The sequence below is a fragment of the Scardinius erythrophthalmus genome (assembly GCF_964197995.2).
Source record: "Scardinius erythrophthalmus genome assembly, chromosome: 18".
NCBI classification, from domain to species: Eukaryota; Metazoa; Chordata; class Actinopteri; order Cypriniformes; family Leuciscidae; genus Scardinius; species Scardinius erythrophthalmus.
In genome coordinates this window covers 32,370,353-32,390,460 of record NC_138238.1, presented here as the reverse complement: position 1 = coordinate 32,390,460, position 20,108 = coordinate 32,370,353, and the positions used below count along the sequence as shown (strand labels likewise).

At 36.6% G+C, this 20,108-nt stretch overlaps 1 protein-coding gene across 1 annotated transcript in view; it reads left to right on the top strand.

Annotated features, from left to right (window-relative positions):
* reep3b (receptor accessory protein 3b) overlaps nucleotides 1-19,128 on the top strand; it is a 34,590-nt gene extending 15,462 nt beyond the window's left edge. The window contains exons 2-8 of the mRNA XM_081392501.1: nucleotides 153-225; nucleotides 5,954-6,030; nucleotides 6,323-6,443; nucleotides 6,583-6,696; nucleotides 11,578-11,713; nucleotides 16,317-16,453; nucleotides 18,243-19,128. Coding sequence (XP_081248627.1) covers nucleotides 153-225; nucleotides 5,954-6,030; nucleotides 6,323-6,443; nucleotides 6,583-6,696; nucleotides 11,578-11,713; nucleotides 16,317-16,453; nucleotides 18,243-18,323 — 739 coding nt within the window. The 3' untranslated portion in view covers nucleotides 18,324-19,128. The remainder of the gene's footprint in view (nucleotides 1-152; nucleotides 226-5,953; nucleotides 6,031-6,322; nucleotides 6,444-6,582; nucleotides 6,697-11,577; nucleotides 11,714-16,316; nucleotides 16,454-18,242) is intronic.
* The last annotated feature ends 980 nt before the right edge of the window (nucleotides 19,129-20,108 follow it).

Here is a 20,108-nt window from a genome sequence, read left to right as displayed (position 1 = left end):
GTAAACAATCAGACTGAGGAAGTGAGTGGCTTTTAATAGAGCTATACATAGAAACAGGATTTATCCGAACCCATTAGTCCTGCTTTTGAAGAATGTCTGGAGTGTTACAGTTGTTTTCCTTTATTTATTTTACCCTCTGTTTCTTTACACAGGCTGGTTTTTGGAAACCTGTACCCAGCGTACTATTCCTACAAAGCAGTGAAAACCAAAAATGTCAAAGAATATGTAAGTATACACACAGTGTCCATTCATGTAGCCTACATTTCTTGTTGTTTTTCGATTTAGCAGGCATTTGAGTTTTCAAAACAGTTTGGTTTGCTTACTACAAATTCAGTCCTCTCTGAAATAACCTGAGGTTAAGTGACCTGCTCTGAAATAACCTGAGGTTAAGTGACCTGCTCAAGAGCTCAGTGATGATGGACTTTTGTGTTACTAGTCCAGATCTTTAACTACAAAGCCATACCACACCTTTAAATGGGACATGGAAAGAGAAGCACTTTATTGTTTCTGTGCATGATCAAGCATGTTGGGAGGGAGAGTGTGTTGGCTTGTATGTCCGGATCAGGTGACGCGTTCTCTCTGCACTTACTTCTTGAAGGACCCGCCCTGTGAGAGCTCATCCTACATCCTCAGTAGAGAGATCAATGCAATGAAATGCTAATTCAGGTCTGGCCAGAATCAGTGTCATTTATAGTCAACAATAGCTCTAAGCAACATTGTGGTGAACCTGCAAACCAGGATATAATTAAGAAAAATATGTTGAATGTGGTTTTGCCACAAAATAGAGGAAAAACTGTCATGATCTTCTGTTAGTGTGCCCTTTGTTCTTGTGAAATGATTAAAGGAATGGTTCACTCAAATCAAATTGTGTATTTTTAAGTTTATTTACTCACCTTCCATGGTGAATAAAGATTTTTTAAATGTTCTCCTTTTGTGTTTCATGGTTTGAAGCGACATATGAGTGAGTAAGTGTACAGAAGTTTTTTTTTTTGGTGAACTATCCCTTTAAACATTTATTTTTCTTTGTTCGTATGCATTTGTCTGCTTCAGATGGCTAATTTTAGGTTTCCTTGGTGGTTGTACTGGTAGTATTTCAGTATTCTACTTAGAGCCTGTTTGTATCGGTGCTGCGTTGAGTTACTTCAGCTGTGAAAAGCATTCTGCTCCTCACTTGTAAAAGCTATGCCAATGTACCTCTCCTGAACAGGACTGTTTTATATGTCATTCATCTCAATATTTCAGAAAGTCCAAAAGTTTCAGAAAATATGCCAGGAACCTTTATGGAGTTGCCAAGCCAGGTCTCACTCTCCTGTATTATTTTCCATCTTCTCCTGTTTACTTGCAGAATGCACACTTCATTAAAACCAAATCCCAGTTGAAGCAGTTTAAAAAAAATTAAAAACGTTTCTTGTTTTAGCAAATCTTTGCATAAACTGTAACAGCCTGCAGCCAACAATGGTGTATCAAGTCATGGGTATCAACAATAATGATTTTCTGAGCATTAACATTTCCTTAGAAAATGGTTCCTAATGAAAGGCTTCATCTGGTGGAAACCAACAAAATTCTATGCAAAACATTTCAGTTTTGTATTCACTCTGTCAAGACACTGGGAACAGAGCGAGGAGAGTGTGCTTAAAGGAATGTTCTATGTTCAGTGCAGATTAAGCCCTTTCGACAGGCATGTTTAGCACACTGTAAAAATCGGTGACGTTTTTGTTAAAAATGATTGATATGCTTTACCATACAAAATACGGTAGCAGTTTAAAAATGTATATTTGATTAACTGATAATGTTAATATGCCAAAGTAGTAAAATCCGTTTTATACTTTTATAATATTCTGAAACCCACCATAAAAACATAGGTGGTAGAGAAAGCTACATAATGAATCAAAGTTCATTACAAGTATAGCTTTTGACTGAAATACAGTGTAAAAGAGCATGGAGCATGGTAACACACGACACTTAAATAATGCAATAAACGTATAACAACATAAGATGTAACAAACTGACATGAGACAAACTAAGAAGAAACTTTTATTTAATTTATTTATTTCAATGAAAAACCATAAAATGCGAACTGTCACACTGTAAATAATAAGATTGTATTCTTTTCCCTTCCAAAAACAGTTTTACATTTCATTACTGTTAGAATTATGACCTTTTTGTTACCGTGTAGCACAGAATATCATGTTGATGCATATATTTTTAAAAAAATTCAAAAATAGTGGTTACAGTAACAACTACAGTAGAAGTAAACCATGCCATTGTTCTGGAACATTTCAAAGCAGAAATGTGCTGCTTGAATGTTTACATATCAATAAACGATTCTGTCAAACTTGTCGCATGTTATTGTACTAATATTTAATATATACTAGCCTGAATCACTCTTAAGCCAGCCATTAGGCCAACCTTACTGTCAAGCCCATAATATATTTGATCTGGAGATAGATGCATTACACAGTATAAGGACACGTTTATGTAAACAGCAGTAGCAGTATCACTCAACTCAGGACAAGGGACACCGGCAGCCCGAGATCACGGATGTTTATATGCTTTGCTAGAATGTTTAATGTTCCTGAATGTTCGAGTGGAAAGTCAATTTCGGTAAACTTAGACTTTTAATAGCAAACCTTTGGAAAAAAGAAGAAAGCTCAATCGACCACAAAAGCAGCTTTTTTGAAAACATGTCATAACCATTGCTGCGTTTGCCTTTGAGTGCAGACGGGTAATAGAGAAACCTCTTTCAAATAATTTTCAAAATAGAACTGGACAAATGATGCTTTGTGCTGCAGGCCTTTTTATAGGACCGGTCGACTGGAGTCGCTGGTTTATGTTGGACTTAAAATAAAGTTTAAAGGCAGCTTGACAAAGCCTGTGTTTACTAGCATAGACTAGATGCTCTTAGAAACCACACTGCGGTTTTTCCACTCGGAGCAAATCCGTACAATGCCTACAACTCCTGTTTGTTAGATAAACAGAGTGGGTCAGCTCGTATGTCTAACTGCTCAGTTTAAATGTTTGAACAAAGAAACTCCATGGTGCACACGCGGAGCAGGAAAGGAATACGTCCATTCACAATCAGGACTCTTCAAAGGCTTTTATTTCCATTGGAAATCGAGTCTACACAACTCCTTATCCACATGCAGTGCGGAACGGGAAAGGCATGCTTGTCTTGGGCGCCAGCCCATTCTTGAATCGCCTTTTACCCAGTTTTACAGCGAGATAGAAGCTGTTGAAATTCTGCTTACATCTCGTATACTTCTCTAATTGAAGCCAGGTAATTGCCGACTTGTAATAAATAGGATTGTCTGGAGGATTATGGGAGGAAGGCTTCTAGATCTGATTAGATTTCATGTATCGATGCGGTCAGCAACCAAAGCGCTCCGGCTACTAGAAAAGATCACTGCTGGTGGATTTCGATTGACAGTTTGTCACGGAGCGGCAGCTTTCCAGCGGCTGATGCAACGCATTGATCTCTCTCAGACCGCTGAAGGTTCATTGGGAGGACACCAATTAAATCTGACGCCTCCTGTCAGGCTGGTAATGCTGCCTCTGCATGGATTCATTTGACTTTGTTCAGTGAGGCTGAAAATATCACCTAATACCTTCGAGAGCTGCAGCTCAAGGCTCGGGATCACATGACTGTCTGCACGGGCGTTTGAAATTGAAATGCTAAGAAGCTGGCTGAAAGCGCGCTGTGGTTGAGAGCAGAGGAGAGGTAGAGCATACCAAACAGGTCTTGCTGCAGAGAGACACGCACAGAGAGCTGGGATGGAAATTAATGTCACGGCCATAATAATTTTTTGTTACACTCGACTGTTTCCGTCTCCTCCTAGGAAAAGAGGTGCACATGGATTTGTGTTAGCAAGCCACTCTGTGTGGAAAGATTATGCGTTCACGCTATTGAATAGAATAACAAATGCATGAATTGTTTTTGTTTTTTTTATATATTTTCTTTAGCATGGTGTTTTATGTTTGGGTGACTGTGATGCATCTTGGCATTAGGTGATCAATGCTGCATTAAGTGTAGTCTCGCATAACCAGACCTTCAGACTGGACCTTCTGGACACCATAGCAGCTTTCATTGGCCAAGGACCGCCCAGAGGTCGTCTGACTGACATGTAAAGCAACCAATCAGTTTGTTTTGTTCTACGTCATGTTTAGGGGCGTTAAAATGTAACGTCGATATCCCTACAATAACAGACTGGTGTGCAAAACTCTTGGATGTGTTTAAGAGCTGCAAACTTTACACCTACTTCAGATACTTTTGAAAATCCAGCGTTTAGTTGATCCTGCCAAGCGCTCATTGTCAAAGTAGTAAACACAACGGCATTCTTCTTCCGTGAGGGGGTTTGGCGTCACGGCATCTTTGTTTCCAGGCGGACCGTTAAAGAACGTGACACACACGTCTCCCCGACATACTGTAGAATTCAACCAATCAAATGACGACTTTGAAAATCCTGAAGTGTTTCCAGTTAAGTGTGGCATATGCATCAGACATTCAGCCAGCGGTCCATGGGCGTGACGTCTGAGGCTAAGACTACATTAAGAGTAGCGGTTATTGCACTTTGGGATTCAATAGCGTGTTCTTGTTGTTTTCACTAAACATTAGATCATCAGTCCATCATGGTCAAGTGCAACAGTGCCTGCCCACTTTCTTAGCGACCTTGATTCCAGAAGTATTTGTCCCATAGGAATTTTAAAAGTCTTAATTGAAAGTGTTATAGCCATGAACTAAACCAGCCATATACAAAGTGAATCATTACAACATATAATTTGAAGCAAAAAATTGGTGTTGATGGTAAACTGTATATGTGACCATTTGTCATATACAGTAATTTTTCAGCATAGCCATGTTAGTTTCATGTCTCTCATTGTGGGATAATGTAGGTTTATTTTGAAAAAAATACCACTTTTCGTCAGGTTTATTTTGCGACAGTGAGGTCACTCTTTTTTATTTTTTAAATTTTTTTTAAGCTGCAGTTTGTAACTTTTTGGGGTTAAAATTATCCAAAATACATTTTTGAATAAGTACATAACCAGCCAGTGTTCAAAACTATCTGCTTTCCTCGATTCAAAACGGTAAGCTTGTAATAATGTTTTTAATTCCAGTGGTACTGGTGGATTTCTGCGGGAAATTCGAGCAAGCGTTATTACGTCACATCTGTACACATGAAGAAGGAGTCTCGGCTAGTAGGCTATGTTGCTGTGAGGATTTTGGAGGTGGAGATTTATAGCCTTTTCTCACAGCACTTGATATAATTAAACTTATCAATTTGATGGCGGATCCAGAAAGGTTCAAACGACAATCACCAGTGACAACTGAACTGGAGATTCACCCGTTGTAAAGTTGACTTTGGAGTGGCTACAGAAAAAAAGAGCCGGAATGTGAAAACAAGGGCATTAAATGTAGTCACGCAGTGCTGATGTTGTTAACATTAACAATTTGAGCGCGGTTTACTGCAATACTTTTTTTCCCTTAGTTGGTCAGAACGATGTAACTTACTTGTTCAGATGACATTTTCCGGTGAAAATTCTTATGTTGGTCATACATTCTCCTCAAAACATTGGATTCATCCGCGCTGTGCCGTGCCGAGGCACAACCCACGTAAAGTTAATAATTCCGCGAATAACTGCAACTGCAGATTTTGAACAGAGATTGCGACAAAGAGGAAACACTACGGACTGCAGCTTTAACAAACAGGATTTAAGGGAAATTTTGATTTGACATCGATGGCCAAGAATTATTTTTATGCTAAGGTGAATAACCTGTGTGGGGGTTGATATCTGTTTGTTTGTTTAAAAAAGAACATAAACATTGGTTGTTACATAAAAAATGATTATTGATTACTGGTATAGGTCACATTTTTTTATATTACTGCACTTAACACAAACTGTGTAAATTTAACATCTATTGTTTTTGTTTGTTTTTGCTGTTTTGTTCCTTTTTCAGGTGCGATGGATGATGTACTGGATTGTCTTTGCCTTGTTTACAGTAGTGGAGACCATCTCAGATCTAACCATAGCCTGGTGAGTCTGACACTCGAGTCTTCCTTCACACCAGCGGCACGTTTACCTGATTACAAATGATTCATGTCAGGCTAAAGAAGCAAGCCGTTTCATTTAAGATCTTGTTTTTGTTTCCCTAGTCCAAGGAATGCAGGGAAGCAATCAGGGTTTAATGAAACGAAGTTGCTGTTTTAATTTAGAGTAGCACAAATTAATTTGTTAGAATACAGCTTTAATGAGTGTAATTATGTGAGCTGATTAATCTGATGTAACGGGGGTCCTTGTATCTCTCTTTCTCTCCTCTGATCTAAAGGTTTCCCCTCTATTACGAGATCAAGGTTGCGTTTGTGATCTGGCTTCTGTCTCCCTACACGAGAGGAGCTAGTGTCATCTACAGAAAAGCCCTCCATCCTCTGCTTTCCTCCAAAGAAAGGGTGAATCTCCTCTTGGTCTAGTGGTCTAGTACTGCTTTTCATTTCCAATACTGTATTATTATATTATTGCTATATTATATTGTTTGATACTGTGCCTGAAGACCAGAAAGGTCTCAATCTTGTCCTAATGTTCTTGAAGGAAATTGACGACTACATAATCCAGGCAAAAGAGCGAAGCTACGAGACCATGGTGAACTTCGGCAAGCAGGGACTGAGCATTGCTGCAACTGCTGCTGTGTCTGCCGCTGTCAAGGCAAGTGTGTGTGTGTGTGTGTGTGTGTGTGTGTGTGTGTGTGTGTGTGTGTGTGTGTGTGTGTGTGTGTGTGTGTGTGTGTGTTAAAGATAGACAAACAGAATGAGAGAGAGCAGTTTTGACAGTCAACATGAAATGAAAATGAACCCTATTTACTTTTTATTAATGCACTTTCGTGAGTTTCTAAAAAAAATTCATCACTGCAAGTTATTAAAGAGAAGAAAACAATATTTGTCTTTGTAATCTATCATCTTTATGTAATAACTTGCTTTTTCTCTAAAACAATGGCCAAATAGCTGTAATAGCTTTGGAAAGCTATCTATGCATTATTTAATAGACTGCTGTAGGTGATGCAGCCTTTATTGGTAATAATAATAATAATATCTTGCTAATAGTTAACACAGTAAGTTACTCTTTTATATATTCTGTTTCACTCAGAAATAAACTACCATTTAAAAGGCGGTCGGGGGTTGTTTAGTTTGGGTTTTGCAAGATTGTGAATAAAGTAAATGCATATGTTTATTTAGCAAGGACATTAAATTTATCAAAAATTATAGTAAAGACTGTTCTAATGTTGCAAACCATTTCTATTAAAATAAATGCTGTTCTTTAGTTTTAAAGGTTCCTGGATATATCCCCCAAATATAAAGCAGCACAAAACAGTTGTCAACATTGATATTAAGAAATGTTTCTTGAGAACCAAATCTGCATATCAAAATGATTTCTGAAGGATGAAGACTAATGTAGGGAGTAATGGCTACTGAAAATTCAACCAATTCCTGCCATCACAGGAATACGTTACATTTTAAAATATATTAAACTAGAAAACAAATTGTAGTAATATTTCACTGTATAATTTTTATTTATTTTTTTACATCAGGTACTTTATTCCAAAACTTTATAAAAAAAAATCTTACTAACCCCAGACCTTTGAATGGTAGTGTACATCACATTATGAAAGTAAAGTGTTGCAAATGATGTTTCATATATGCAATGTTTAATGTAGCAAAGAGCACAAGTGCGCTGGCACAAATCTGCAATACCAGCAATAAATGACACGCTAATGACTTTCATTTGCAAGCAAAGGTCACTGTTCTTTTGTGAAACCAACCCAAGGCCATTAGTATTCGTAAAGGAAATCATGCTGATATACTAATCAGAAGCAGATCACAGGGCTGCTCAACAATGCTCCAATTTTCATTTGGCCACTGTCCTGCCCAGACTCTCTGAAAGCATGCTGTTATTGAAAGGCGTCATAAAGTTGAGAAAAGGCTTGTGTCAATCTCTATTTTTGAAAGCTACCATATTTTCCCTTATCTCCTTTTCCTTTCTTTGACCCTCTTTCTGGCATGTTCTTTCTGTTTTATTTGTGAAATCTCTTTGGTGATGATGATCTTTTTCTTGTTACCTTGTACTGACATATACTGCCCTATAGGAATACTGCAGCCCTGCTCTCTCCAATGCAGGTAATTCAATAGAGTGTCTACAGCATGCTGTTAATATCATTTTAACAACTTTTAGTTCATTGTTTCCTTTTTCCATTTTTTTTAAATAGTTTTTCATTTTTTTCTGACTCAAACATGGTGTTAAGTACTGCTTGTATTATCTGGTATTATCAGTTCAAAACATTTGTGTTGAGGCCTAAAATGTTCCCATCCAAAGTTTTTTTTTTTTTTTAATCTTCAATTAAGCTTTCTTCCAAAATCAAGAACACTGCATATGACAGTTAGCCTGGGAAAACCCAGACAACTTCCGGCAAATTTAGATTTGCTCTGCAAGTCGTCTGGCAAAGAGCTCATTCAAGTCCATTCGAAATCGCGGCACCAATCAGAAACGTTGAAGCGGGCTGTACACAATGACGATCGCTCTGATTGGTTTTAGGTCTATCCAATTGCGCCCAGAGGCATTTGAGCGACGTCCGTTGGTGAAGCGCATCAACTTTTAAATGCATTATTATATTCAAATTGCAAACACATGATGACAGTCTCCATGAAAGACCCACTGGCAGATGAAATTGCTACTACATTTCTCTCCGAAACGGTAGGAAATTAAATTAGATTTAATAGAGGATTTTAACTGTGACAAGATGATTGACAGGGTAGTTTACGTGACAGGATGCACGCGACAGATCCGTCCGATAAAGATGATGACGAAGTAGTATGTCCCAAAGCTTGCCTACTTTTTTGCTACACATTCAAAAGTAAATACATTTTCTTCACAAAAAGAGTAACGTTACATACTTTTATGGCGTAGTGTAACTTAGGCGAATTGGGACGCAGCATATGGCTTTACACGATGACGATCGCTCTGATTGGTTTTAGGTTTATCCAATTGCGCCCAGAGGCATTTGAGCGACGTCCGTTGGTGACGCCCCTTTGGAAATTAGTTATTAATGAAGCTTTGCCAGACCATAACTCAGTTACTACTGAGAATGGTCTGGTTTTAACCCTCTGGGGTCTGAGCGGTTTTCTGGGCCCTTGAGATGTTCTGACATGCCCTGACATTTGTGCTTTTTTCAGTTGCTTATAAACATATTAATGGCAAAGGTGTAAATTCACTCTATAAAGCACAAACAGGGCTACCATAATATGTGAGCCACGTGTATGTACATGTTTTCATTTTTGAGAGAATAATGTTTATGCGTGGATATTGAAAAAACTAAAAACTAAAATTTCTGAAATAAGGCCACAAAACACATAGTAAATATGTGTCAATAAGACTTTTGACCAATGGATGTCGTCGCCTATAGTTTTTTCTTCAAAATTATGTGAAAATAGTCTTGCTTTATCGTTCAAATAAAACCATACATTGATTTAAATTGATGTAAAACAGGTTTTGCTTGGAAAGCCAATATGCGAGGGGGCGTGAACGAGGAGTGGTTTTCACCTGAATTACCACCCACTCTGCATAATGATGAGCAATTCACACAGGTGTGAAACTGGCTGAGCCACAATGCTTGGACAAAAGATATTTAGAAGAAGACTTATATTGACCATTTAAGATTTTGCTTACATCTATCTTGTACATATGCTGTGCTATTTTATTAAAAAGGTTACAATTACAACAATAATTACAATTTCAACAATATTTCAAGTGTACTCTTTCTTTGTAAAAAAAAAAAAAGAAAGATTATAGGCCTACATTTTATCTATGTATTCATTACTTTGAATATAGCCAACATTGGAACAGCTAACATCTTAGTTGATGACTTTATTTTTGACAAAAATATTAGGCTATTTTATATATAGAAATTGCTAAACAAAAGCTTATTTGACGAGGCAGTATATTCTACAGTAAAAACTGTACCCAAATCTACTAAACAAAATGTTGTCTTTCATATTTCGCCTGACTGTAAAGTTGTTTTCATGAAATATTAGGTCATATAAATGTTAATTTGCAGTTTACGTTGCTTATACAAATAGCCAACATTTTATTTCAACATATTTCAGTCGATTTTTACTCATCTCAGTATAGCAATACAGTTTGCTAAAACATCATCATTCGTTGACGATAGGCTTATTTACTTTAAATCCAGGAAAGTTGTTAGTGAAAAAATTATTAAAATTAAGATACAATTGATACAAAACGAAATTCGTTTTAAAGAAAGGATTTGTACTTTCTGTTTTGAGGTCTCTGTGAAAGTTTGAAAGTCTTTAAGTGTTTTTTTTTTAGAGCTCGCGTCCATAATGGAGAAAAAACAGAGCGCATGCCGTTCATTCGTCAATAAACAGAAACCCGAGAAGGAAAAACTTACTAGTATTCCTCAGCTCCTATTCCTCATTATTCCTCACAGCGCTGCAAGACGGTGTAAGCAAGTAATGTTCTGAATAAACTTGTGTTTTGGTTTTCTCGAGCTGATGGGGGCGTTCACAGGATTGCGCGGATTACCTCAGCCATTTGCGTTTGAATAGCGTGCGCTCTCCGTGGGCGGAGTCACATTACATTTGAATTAGCTCTAATTAGGTCGACTGGAATCGCTCTCTTTTAATACAGATTTCACAAGATGAGAATATTTGTTTTTTATATAAATTACTTCATTTAAAAGAAGAGATTTCAAGCTTCATAAAGACATATATCACGTGTATGTGTGAGAAGTATTCACTGAGTTATGGTTCATTTTCGGACGCGTTTCAGAATGGACTACACGGACAGAGAGAAGGCAGAACTCGCTTCGTGTTTATTTTTCTTTATTTGTCGAAAAGCACAACACTATGTTTTTATTGTGAGTATACACAAAAATAATACACATTTAACAGAATCGATTGATGTATGGAACTCCTATGGAAAATCAAAGTCAACAGAGTATTCATGAGTTTCTTTTACACTGATAAAAAAAAAGCGAGCTGGTATCGCCGGCGATACCGTCGACCTCAGGGGGTTAACCAGGCTAAATGACAGTTATTTTTCATAAAATTCAAAATCCAATGGCCAACTGGTTTGTTGGTGTTTGTCTGAACTGGCCAATAGAATGCAGTTGTCACTCTCATAAAACATGTCCTTCTAGCGCATTTACACTGGAAAACAATGTAAAATTAGTGCAGTGGAATAAAAAAACTGCATTCTGTGTGAACCGGGCCTAATTCATTGTTTAATTAATAAATGCTTTGCTGACATGCAAATGCCAACCCCTTTCAAATAGAGAGTCATGTGAGGAGCGCTATTTGTTCCAGAGGTTCATATGACAATGGAGCAGGTCACTAGGTAACAGGTCACTTGGAGCAGAGCCCAAATCTTTTAAACATTCATTCATACCTGCATGTTGTGATGATGTCATCATGGAAGACCATGCAGCCTTGTTACGCTCCGTTAAAGCTGTTCTGTGTGTTGTCAATGTCAGCGCTGACATGTTTATCATAACTGGGGGTTGTTTTGTCTCTACAGGGTCAAGGTGCCATCACAGAGAAGCTCAGGAGCCTCAGCATGCACGACCTTACCCAGATCCCTCACGACGACGGGTATTCATCCTACGGCTCCAACCCTGCCAGAAGAGCCATCATGGACCAACCCGACGGAGCTGGTATATCTTACCTCAGATTAATTATTAACATGCAATCCTTTGTTTCCTTTCGCACTGCTGTTTCTCTGCTGTGTCCACAACAGAAGGCAGATGCCTTGCTCTGCCTGTTCAGTCACAAACTTAGAGTATTTTTATTAATCTACTACGTTTCAAACAAGTTTCCAATGCATTAGAACATCATGTCTAATGATGTCGAACAAATTCAAGTGAGCTTTAGAGGTGATCACACAAATATTTTATCACAGCAATGCTCACTATCAATTAGATTTAAACTGTTATGCAATAACTGCTCCATCAGACAACATGTTTATTCTGAATGTGTTTTGTCACCTGCGAGGTTTCAGACACAGCCTTTGTGTGACACCAAACACAGCAAGCAGGAGCTGGGAAAGCGTCTGTTGTGCAAGTAAAGCCATAGCACTTTCATAATGATATCTCAACCAAATCTCACACGCTTTTGGAAATCACTGCAATGTTAACTGGTTTTCAAGGAAATGGAATGGATTCGGTGTTTGTCTCAAGCAACGGAGGGTTATAAGTAATAAAGGCACATTCCTAGCATGAAAGGTATAGTCTAGTGCCGCTTTGTGAGAAGATGAAGAGGAAAAAACAGCTCAGGGAGCCTCTGAGCAGAATACCTAATGTGCTTCTATCTCAGTATGCTAATGTGCCCGCCGCGTTTGAAATTCCGCTGGCATCCAGGTCATTTTCATCTCATCTGCAATGAAGCCATCAGAAAGCCAGCTCCTCCAAAATGGCATTCCCTTTCAGAGGCTCAAAGCCAAGGTGAAAGATCCCGACTGATCAAACGAGCTGCTAATTGCAGTTTGAATTTAAAAACGGGGGGTAGCCTATGAAGAGAGAGGCTCGAGTGTGTTATTTATTCGTCCACCCTTTAATATTGGGTTTTGCTTTTTCTAAAGATGTAGAAGTCCGCTTTGAATGACAGGCATGACATAAAACATGCCTGTATATATTTTTATGCTCTCTTGTCAATCACATTCACAGAAGTACTGGGGTCTGATACTAGAGTGTTTTCGCTAGCAATATAAATTTAAGCATTGTGAATATTACAATGATTTTAATGTATTTATTATTTGCCCAGTAAGTTTCCTAGAGTGTGACAATTTTGTTTTAATTATTTTCCATTATCCTAATCTCCAAGAATCAAAGGAAACCAATTATATATATAAATAAATAAATAAATATATATATATATACACACACACACAAATGAATTAGCTGTATCGCCTACAGTATATTACGACTGTTATTCAGATGCTTAATAAAATTCATGCCAAGGTTGAGAGAAGTTGTATCTCTCCTGGTTATAAGACAGACTGGCCCGCAGAGCTGCTGACAGTCTAAATAACAAAGACATGTCAGCTGTGTCTTTATATTTGTCTTCTTTCAAATCTCTTTCTGCTTAGTTTGCACAGGGCCTTAAAAGAATAGTTCTGGAAAATGAATTGCATAGTTTTCCAAATCCCACGGAAGTTGTTATATTTCAGTTATTGAAAACAGCGGTGGGTGTGGAAACAAACAAAGGAAGGCTTTTCAGAACCATTGGTTTCTGTATATATTCTGCCCCCTGATGGTGGAGAGGAGAACTGCACACACAATACTAAATTAAGCCTACAATTCTGTGCAGTGCTGTATAGTCGTGTTATAGCCTGTCTTTTGGTGGTATCGTTCTGGTGATGGAGTGTGCAGTGAATCTGCTCCGGCTGGATTGCCTTTAGGCGTCCTGGCACAGGCTGTCTCTGCCTAGCTCCCAGCGCCACCCGGGGAGCCCAGAGGTGATGGTGCCAGGAGCGGCCTGAACCCGGCAGCTGCTCTCTCTCTTTCTCTCTTCCCCCGCTTGTCCTTTCTCTGTGGCTGGAATCACATTCCCAACCTTCACAATAAACTAGATCAGTGGTTCTCAACCGGTCAGTCGTGACCCAAAAATAGATCTGTTCTAATAGGGTCACGGACAAGGAAAAGCAATACTAAACGCAAAGTAATAAACAAATAACCATGCACAGCTGGATAAATAAATAGGCTTATCAACTTCTTAAAATTAGGAGAAAACACTTCCCATACCTTGTTGTTGAAGTCCAATCAAATTCTGCTGAATTTTGGAACAAATTAATCTGTCACAAGTTCATCTGTTTGTGTACTTACACAGGTTTCCTATCCAGCATAATGTCACCTTTGTCATTTTGCTTATTGTTGTCCCTATGCTGTAATATTAATGTATTTTAGCTGTAGTTTAAACTGTACTTCCTGTAGCTTAAACAGTAGAGCCTGGCGCTAGCAATGGCGAGGTCATGGGTTCGATTAGCTGGGAAAGCAAGAACTGATCAAAATTTATACCTTGAATGCAATGTAGAGATGCACGATATATCAGCCACCATATCGGTATTGGCCTATATATATATATATATATATATATATATATATATATATATATATATATATATATATATATATATATATATATATACAGTGTTGTGTGTAACGCGTTACAAAGTAACGCGTTACAGTAACGTAACTACTTTTTCGGGTAAAAAGTAGTGTAACGCGTTACTACTAAAAATTTGGTAACGAAACGTAGTTCCTTTTTCAATTCGGCGCAACGTTACTTTTCCCATGGATATATTTGACAGCGACACTGCCTCAGCTGCGCGCTTGAGAGAAGAGAACTGTTGAGAACTGAAGAAAACGATTTAGTTTCATATTTATGTTTAAATAAAATAAAATAACAATTTTGTGTGGAGACATGATTTTGACCACTTTATTAAGTTTGTTTTTGTAGAAAACCTGTATTTAAAGTGAATTTCGTTTTGTATTAATTGTATCTTAATTTTAATCAATGTTTTATCAATCAATTGCCTGAATTTAATAAGTAAATTAAAGAAAACAATTTAGTTTCATATTTATGTTTAAATAAAATAAATAAATAAATAATTGAATCTATGTTGATTATATGAAAAGTGAAAAGCATGAGTAAGATCATAATTTTGTGCAATATATCGGGAGATAAATGGAGTGGGCAGACATGATTTAGACCACTTTATTAAGTTTGTTTTTGTAGAAAGACTTTCTTTAAAACGAATTTGGTTGTGTATTAATTGTATCTTAATTTTAATCAATGTTTTACCAACCAATTAATTGCCTGAATTTAATAAATAAGTAAATATGGCATGCAAAATAATCATGACGGCACCAGCGCTTGAACTGGAGCTCGTCTCCATACTGTAAATGAACCGAAACTCAGATAAGCTATACTTGTCTCACAGACCTGAGAAATATATAGAAAGCTTGAATATGTGTACTTTTAAACAAAATATATATATTTTTTTCTCAAAATCTCTTTTTTTTCTCCTACTCCCTTAGAGTGAGTCGTATGTCTGAAAACTAAGCTTATGTCTTCTATATCATTTTGTCCTATGCTATCAAGACGCGATTAGCACCGGTGTTAGAGAGCAGGAGCGCTTTATTGGCTGTTGCCGAAATTTAAAGTTCGGTGGATAGGGGGAGCGGAGTGGAGAGAAGTGGTGCGGGCGCGCTGCTCATCGCAGAGTGTCGCACTCTACCCCATGATGCAGAGCCGGCTGAGAATAAAAGTTGCCGCACACAGCAGCGCCAATGAGAAGGACTTTTTTTCTTTCGAAATTGATACTATTTTTTATAATAAAGAGCACAAAATAAATACCTGTTATGTCCTCCATTGTATAACTTTGTCTACATATTTAGGAACAGATATTGGGTTCTGCCCAAAGTCAAGCAACATAAAAGTAACGTAATAGTAACGAGTAACGTAAAAAGTTACTTTCCAAATGGGGTAACTAAGTAAAGTAACGGATTACTTTTTTAAAAAGTAACGAGTAACGAGCAAACACTACTTTTTAAAAGTAACTTCCCCAACACTGTGTATATATATATATAATATTCATTTTTAATGTTATCGTTATCGGCTCAATAAGAAAATTTGTCCGATATATTAAAGCCGATAAATAGTGGATTATTTCCTGAGACACTTATGCGCACTGTTTGCCATGATGCTTTTTAATTGCTTGAAATATGATTGGAATCACTTTGCAAAATACAGTTAAGTGCAGCACAAGTCTGTTATATAGGCTACATAAAATTATAATGAGAACATTATAATTCTAAACACTATTTCATGGCTTTTAATGATGAGACTTTTGTTTTTGTAATCAGGCTCTCAAAAATTATTTTTAAAAATTGGATTTCGATTTATCGAAATATATATATTTACCAATATATCGTTTATCGGCTTTCAAATATTATCGGTTTATAAGTTAACAGTATAGGCCAAAATTTTCATATCAGTGCATATAATGCAATGTAAATGAATAAAGTGTCTGCAAAGTGCATAAATGTAAAAAAAAAAAATTCTGCTCAGTCTTCAGTGTAGAACATATTGTGTCACTTTAGTTCTTTGTTTCTTGATCTCCATTTGATGTTGGTGTAAATTCTGTGTCTTGAAGGATGAGCTTTTAAGTAGCACTGATCTCGATCATACCTGCTCTTCCGTCTGCTGTTATGTATGATCATACTCTGATCTATATGTTCATCTTGTTTTCTTTTGTAGAGTATTATCATAGTGATGACAATGACAGAAGTGATGACGAGGGGAAGGCTGTGTTCTCTGAAGATGAAGCCGTGTCTCATCACGGGCTCAGACGATCTCAGAGCGTCAAAATAACCCGCTCAAAAGTGCGCAGAGATGTAAGTCCATCTAAACCCGATAGCACATCTCCATTTTGTTCTTCCAAGACTCAATAACTAAATAAACATTACATTTAGGGTGGGTTGCTCCAATAAGGATTATATTAAGCACATTTTACAGCAAATCTAGGATTTGTTGATCTGGGCTTTATTTTAAATAGAGTTGTTGCACCACTTTATTTTAAACACAGATTAACAGATCAGGGATTAGAATAATAACCTGCGATTTAAAAACTGATTTAAACAGCAACAGTGTTAGTATTCGATTTCCTTCTTTTTTGACCACCAAAATAAAAGATTTGCCGATAAAAGAAATAAACTTGTAAAATGTCTGCTGTCTTTAAACTGCTACGTAGAGGACCGTTACTGATCAAGCAGGCAATGAAAACATTGACGTAATTTCCACTGAAACAGGAAGCTAAGGTGGGACATATTGAATTGCTCCTCCTGCTTTTCAAATAGCCAATAGCGTTAAGTTTACCACACGGATTGCACATTGTACTTGACAGCACCATGGAAGCGAATCCGAGCGCTGATGATACGTTGGATTCAATAGTAGAGGTGTGAATAAATTCTAGCCATTTCATTCTTAACCAACGGTACATCTCCAACCCATATTGCTCTGTGACGAACATTGTAGCGACAAATGACCATCTTGTCACTTAGAGGTGTTTGTAGGGCTATCTGATGCGTGGCTCCAAACAAATACACTTCCAGTCCAGTACTGCATTTATCTTCTTTATTTGTCTCAGTTCTTATGCTCGAACACATTGCAATCACCAGTTAGCATGTCCTTACACGATCCTGACACGGTCAAAAATGGTTTGCTTCCCTCATTCATTACACCTAATGTCTCTTGCTCTCTGGTTACCTATATACCAATTAAACCCATACTCCACCCAGTGTTCTCCAGTGGAACTACAACAGACATTTAAATAGAGAATAATGGCTCTTACAAACATAATTCATAATAAAAGCTAAAGTTAAATTTTGATTTTAGAGGGCCTTTAAATCCAGGATTAAAATGATGGTTTAAATGTGAACCTGCTTATTTTGGTGCAACTGAATTAGTAGATAAACCTTGATTTAATCTAGATTTAAGATTAATCCTTATCGGTGCAACCCACCCTAAAAGACTTCTAATAGCATTTTTCAAAAGCCACATATTATTTTCTATATTTTATAAAAAAAAAAAAAAGTTTGTCCACAGTTTGAAAGCAGCAGGTCAAAAAGATATGTCCTCGTCTGAACATAGCAACACATTACTGTAGTTTTTTTGTAAATATAAAGAACAATAATTATATCATCATAATCACATTGTGTTAAATGTAAATTTCAGTTAATGTAAAACCTTCATTTACCATACAATAATCAATATTTGGTCAAAAGCAATATATATATATATTTTAATCAATTATGCCCTTTTTCCTCTGTTGCATTGCGTTTTGATGACACGCGTATGTTGCACGCTGTAAGAAGTCGCAACTCACACAGGCTGATTTGCAAAATTGAAATATTCACATGAATTTGATTTGGTTACATTTACAGGTAAGAATAGTATAGTAAAATGTAATTTATGCATGGTGGGATCACCTGTTTTTCAAATGCATTGTTTTACTACTGTAAAGTGACGTCATTGATGGAGTTCGCTGTGTCGTTTTTATCATTTAGTTATTACAGCCCTTCATCAGATCCATATTATCTTGAGATTATAATTGTTCATAGCTCACCTCTTCATTTGCGGAATGCGTGATTCTGGTAACAAATGCTTGTCATTCATTGGTTGCAGGCACGCTATGGATCTCTGAAGATCAAAGGGAGGAAAAGACCAGGGCTCAATGCCTTGACTTACACCAGCATGGAGAACTGAGCTGACTACTGATGTGCGGGAGGATGTGTCCACTTTATCAGACAACCAGTGTGTTCATATTCTTCTCTTTTCATAAGGGCTGTGGACTATGTTTTTTAACTTTTTCATGGATATACCAACAGATCTATTTATTACTTCTACCAGCAAATGTGTACATACAGTGAGTATTATGAGCTTGAAGTGTATGGGGTTTGACTGATGTCTGTATTTGTAATGCATGGCTTCATTGGTCTGAATTTGACATTCAGATGTCTTTTGTTTCAGTATTTGCATTTAGAAATGTTCTTTTTGGATGTGGGTTTTTATATTTCTGTTTTCGTTCATCTTTTGCTGCCTTTTAGATATGTTTTAAGTCGTTTTTACAATTGTAGTTTAGGTAATAATTCTGATTCTTCAAAACTTGACAGTGATTTGTCAGCATCAGACCAAAATTGTATCTAATCAGTAATAGAGAAAATACCAAAGAGAACAAAAGGCGGTGTTGTGTTCTTGTTGACTTTTTAGATGTTTTAATACAATTTTCAAATGTGTAAAAAAAAAAAAAAAAGAGAGAGAGAAAAAAAAGCTGACCGTTTTCTTTATTATTGATGGTACTTGGGTTTAAAGGAAACCCCTTTTGCACATCCTTTAAATCCTCGATTGAAATCCTTCACCACTGGTCTCCATGCAGAACGTTCTTCATCTAGGAGGAAGACCACACTAATATAACATCTCTGTGGGTGTGCAGGTAACTGTGCTGTCGTGTGGATCGATGTGTCATTCAAAATCAATACAAATTATGAATAAAGCTGGAATGTTGTAATGCAAATATTGTTATTTCTTTGCTACACATTGTTTTACACATTATTATATAACCAAATGATATTTATTCTGCTGATGAGCAGTTAATGGATTAATGGATGAATACATATTAATGAATATTTGCACTTTTTAAGAGCAACATTTAAATGATGGATAGATAGATAGATAGATAGATAGATAGATAGATAGATAGATAGATAGATAGATAGATAGATAGATAGATAGATAGATAGATAGATAGATAGATAGATAGATAGATAGATAGATAGATAGATAGATAGATAGATAGATAGATAGATAGATAGATAGATAGATATGTGTGGTTGATATGTGTGGATAGATAGATCTGTCTGTTGAAGAATGGATTAAAGAATCGATAGATCTGTATAGATAGACAGATCTGTGTGGATAGATAGATCTATAGATAGATAGATAGATAGATAGATAGATAGATAGATAGATATGTGTGGATGGATAGATCTGTCTGTTGAAGAATGGATTAAAGAATCAGATCTGTATAGATAGATCTGTGTGGATAGATCTATAGATAGATAGATAGATCTGTGTGGATAGATAGATAGATAGATAGATAGATAGATAGATAGATAGATAGATAGATAGATAGATAGATAGATAGATAGATAGATAGATAGATAGATAGATAGATAGATAGATAGATAGATAGATAGATCTGTGTGGATAGATCTGTGTGGATAGATCTGTTGAATGGATTGAAAGATAGATAGATAGATAGATAGATAGATAGATAGATAGATAGATAGATAGATAGATAGATAGATAGATAGATAGACAGATAGACAGATAGATAGATAGATAGATAGATAGATAGATAGATAGACAGATAGACAGATCTGTGTGGATAGATCTGTTGAAGGATAGATAGATAGATAGATAGATAGATAGATAGATAGATAGATAGATAGATAGATAGATAGATAGATAGATAGATAGATAGATAGATAG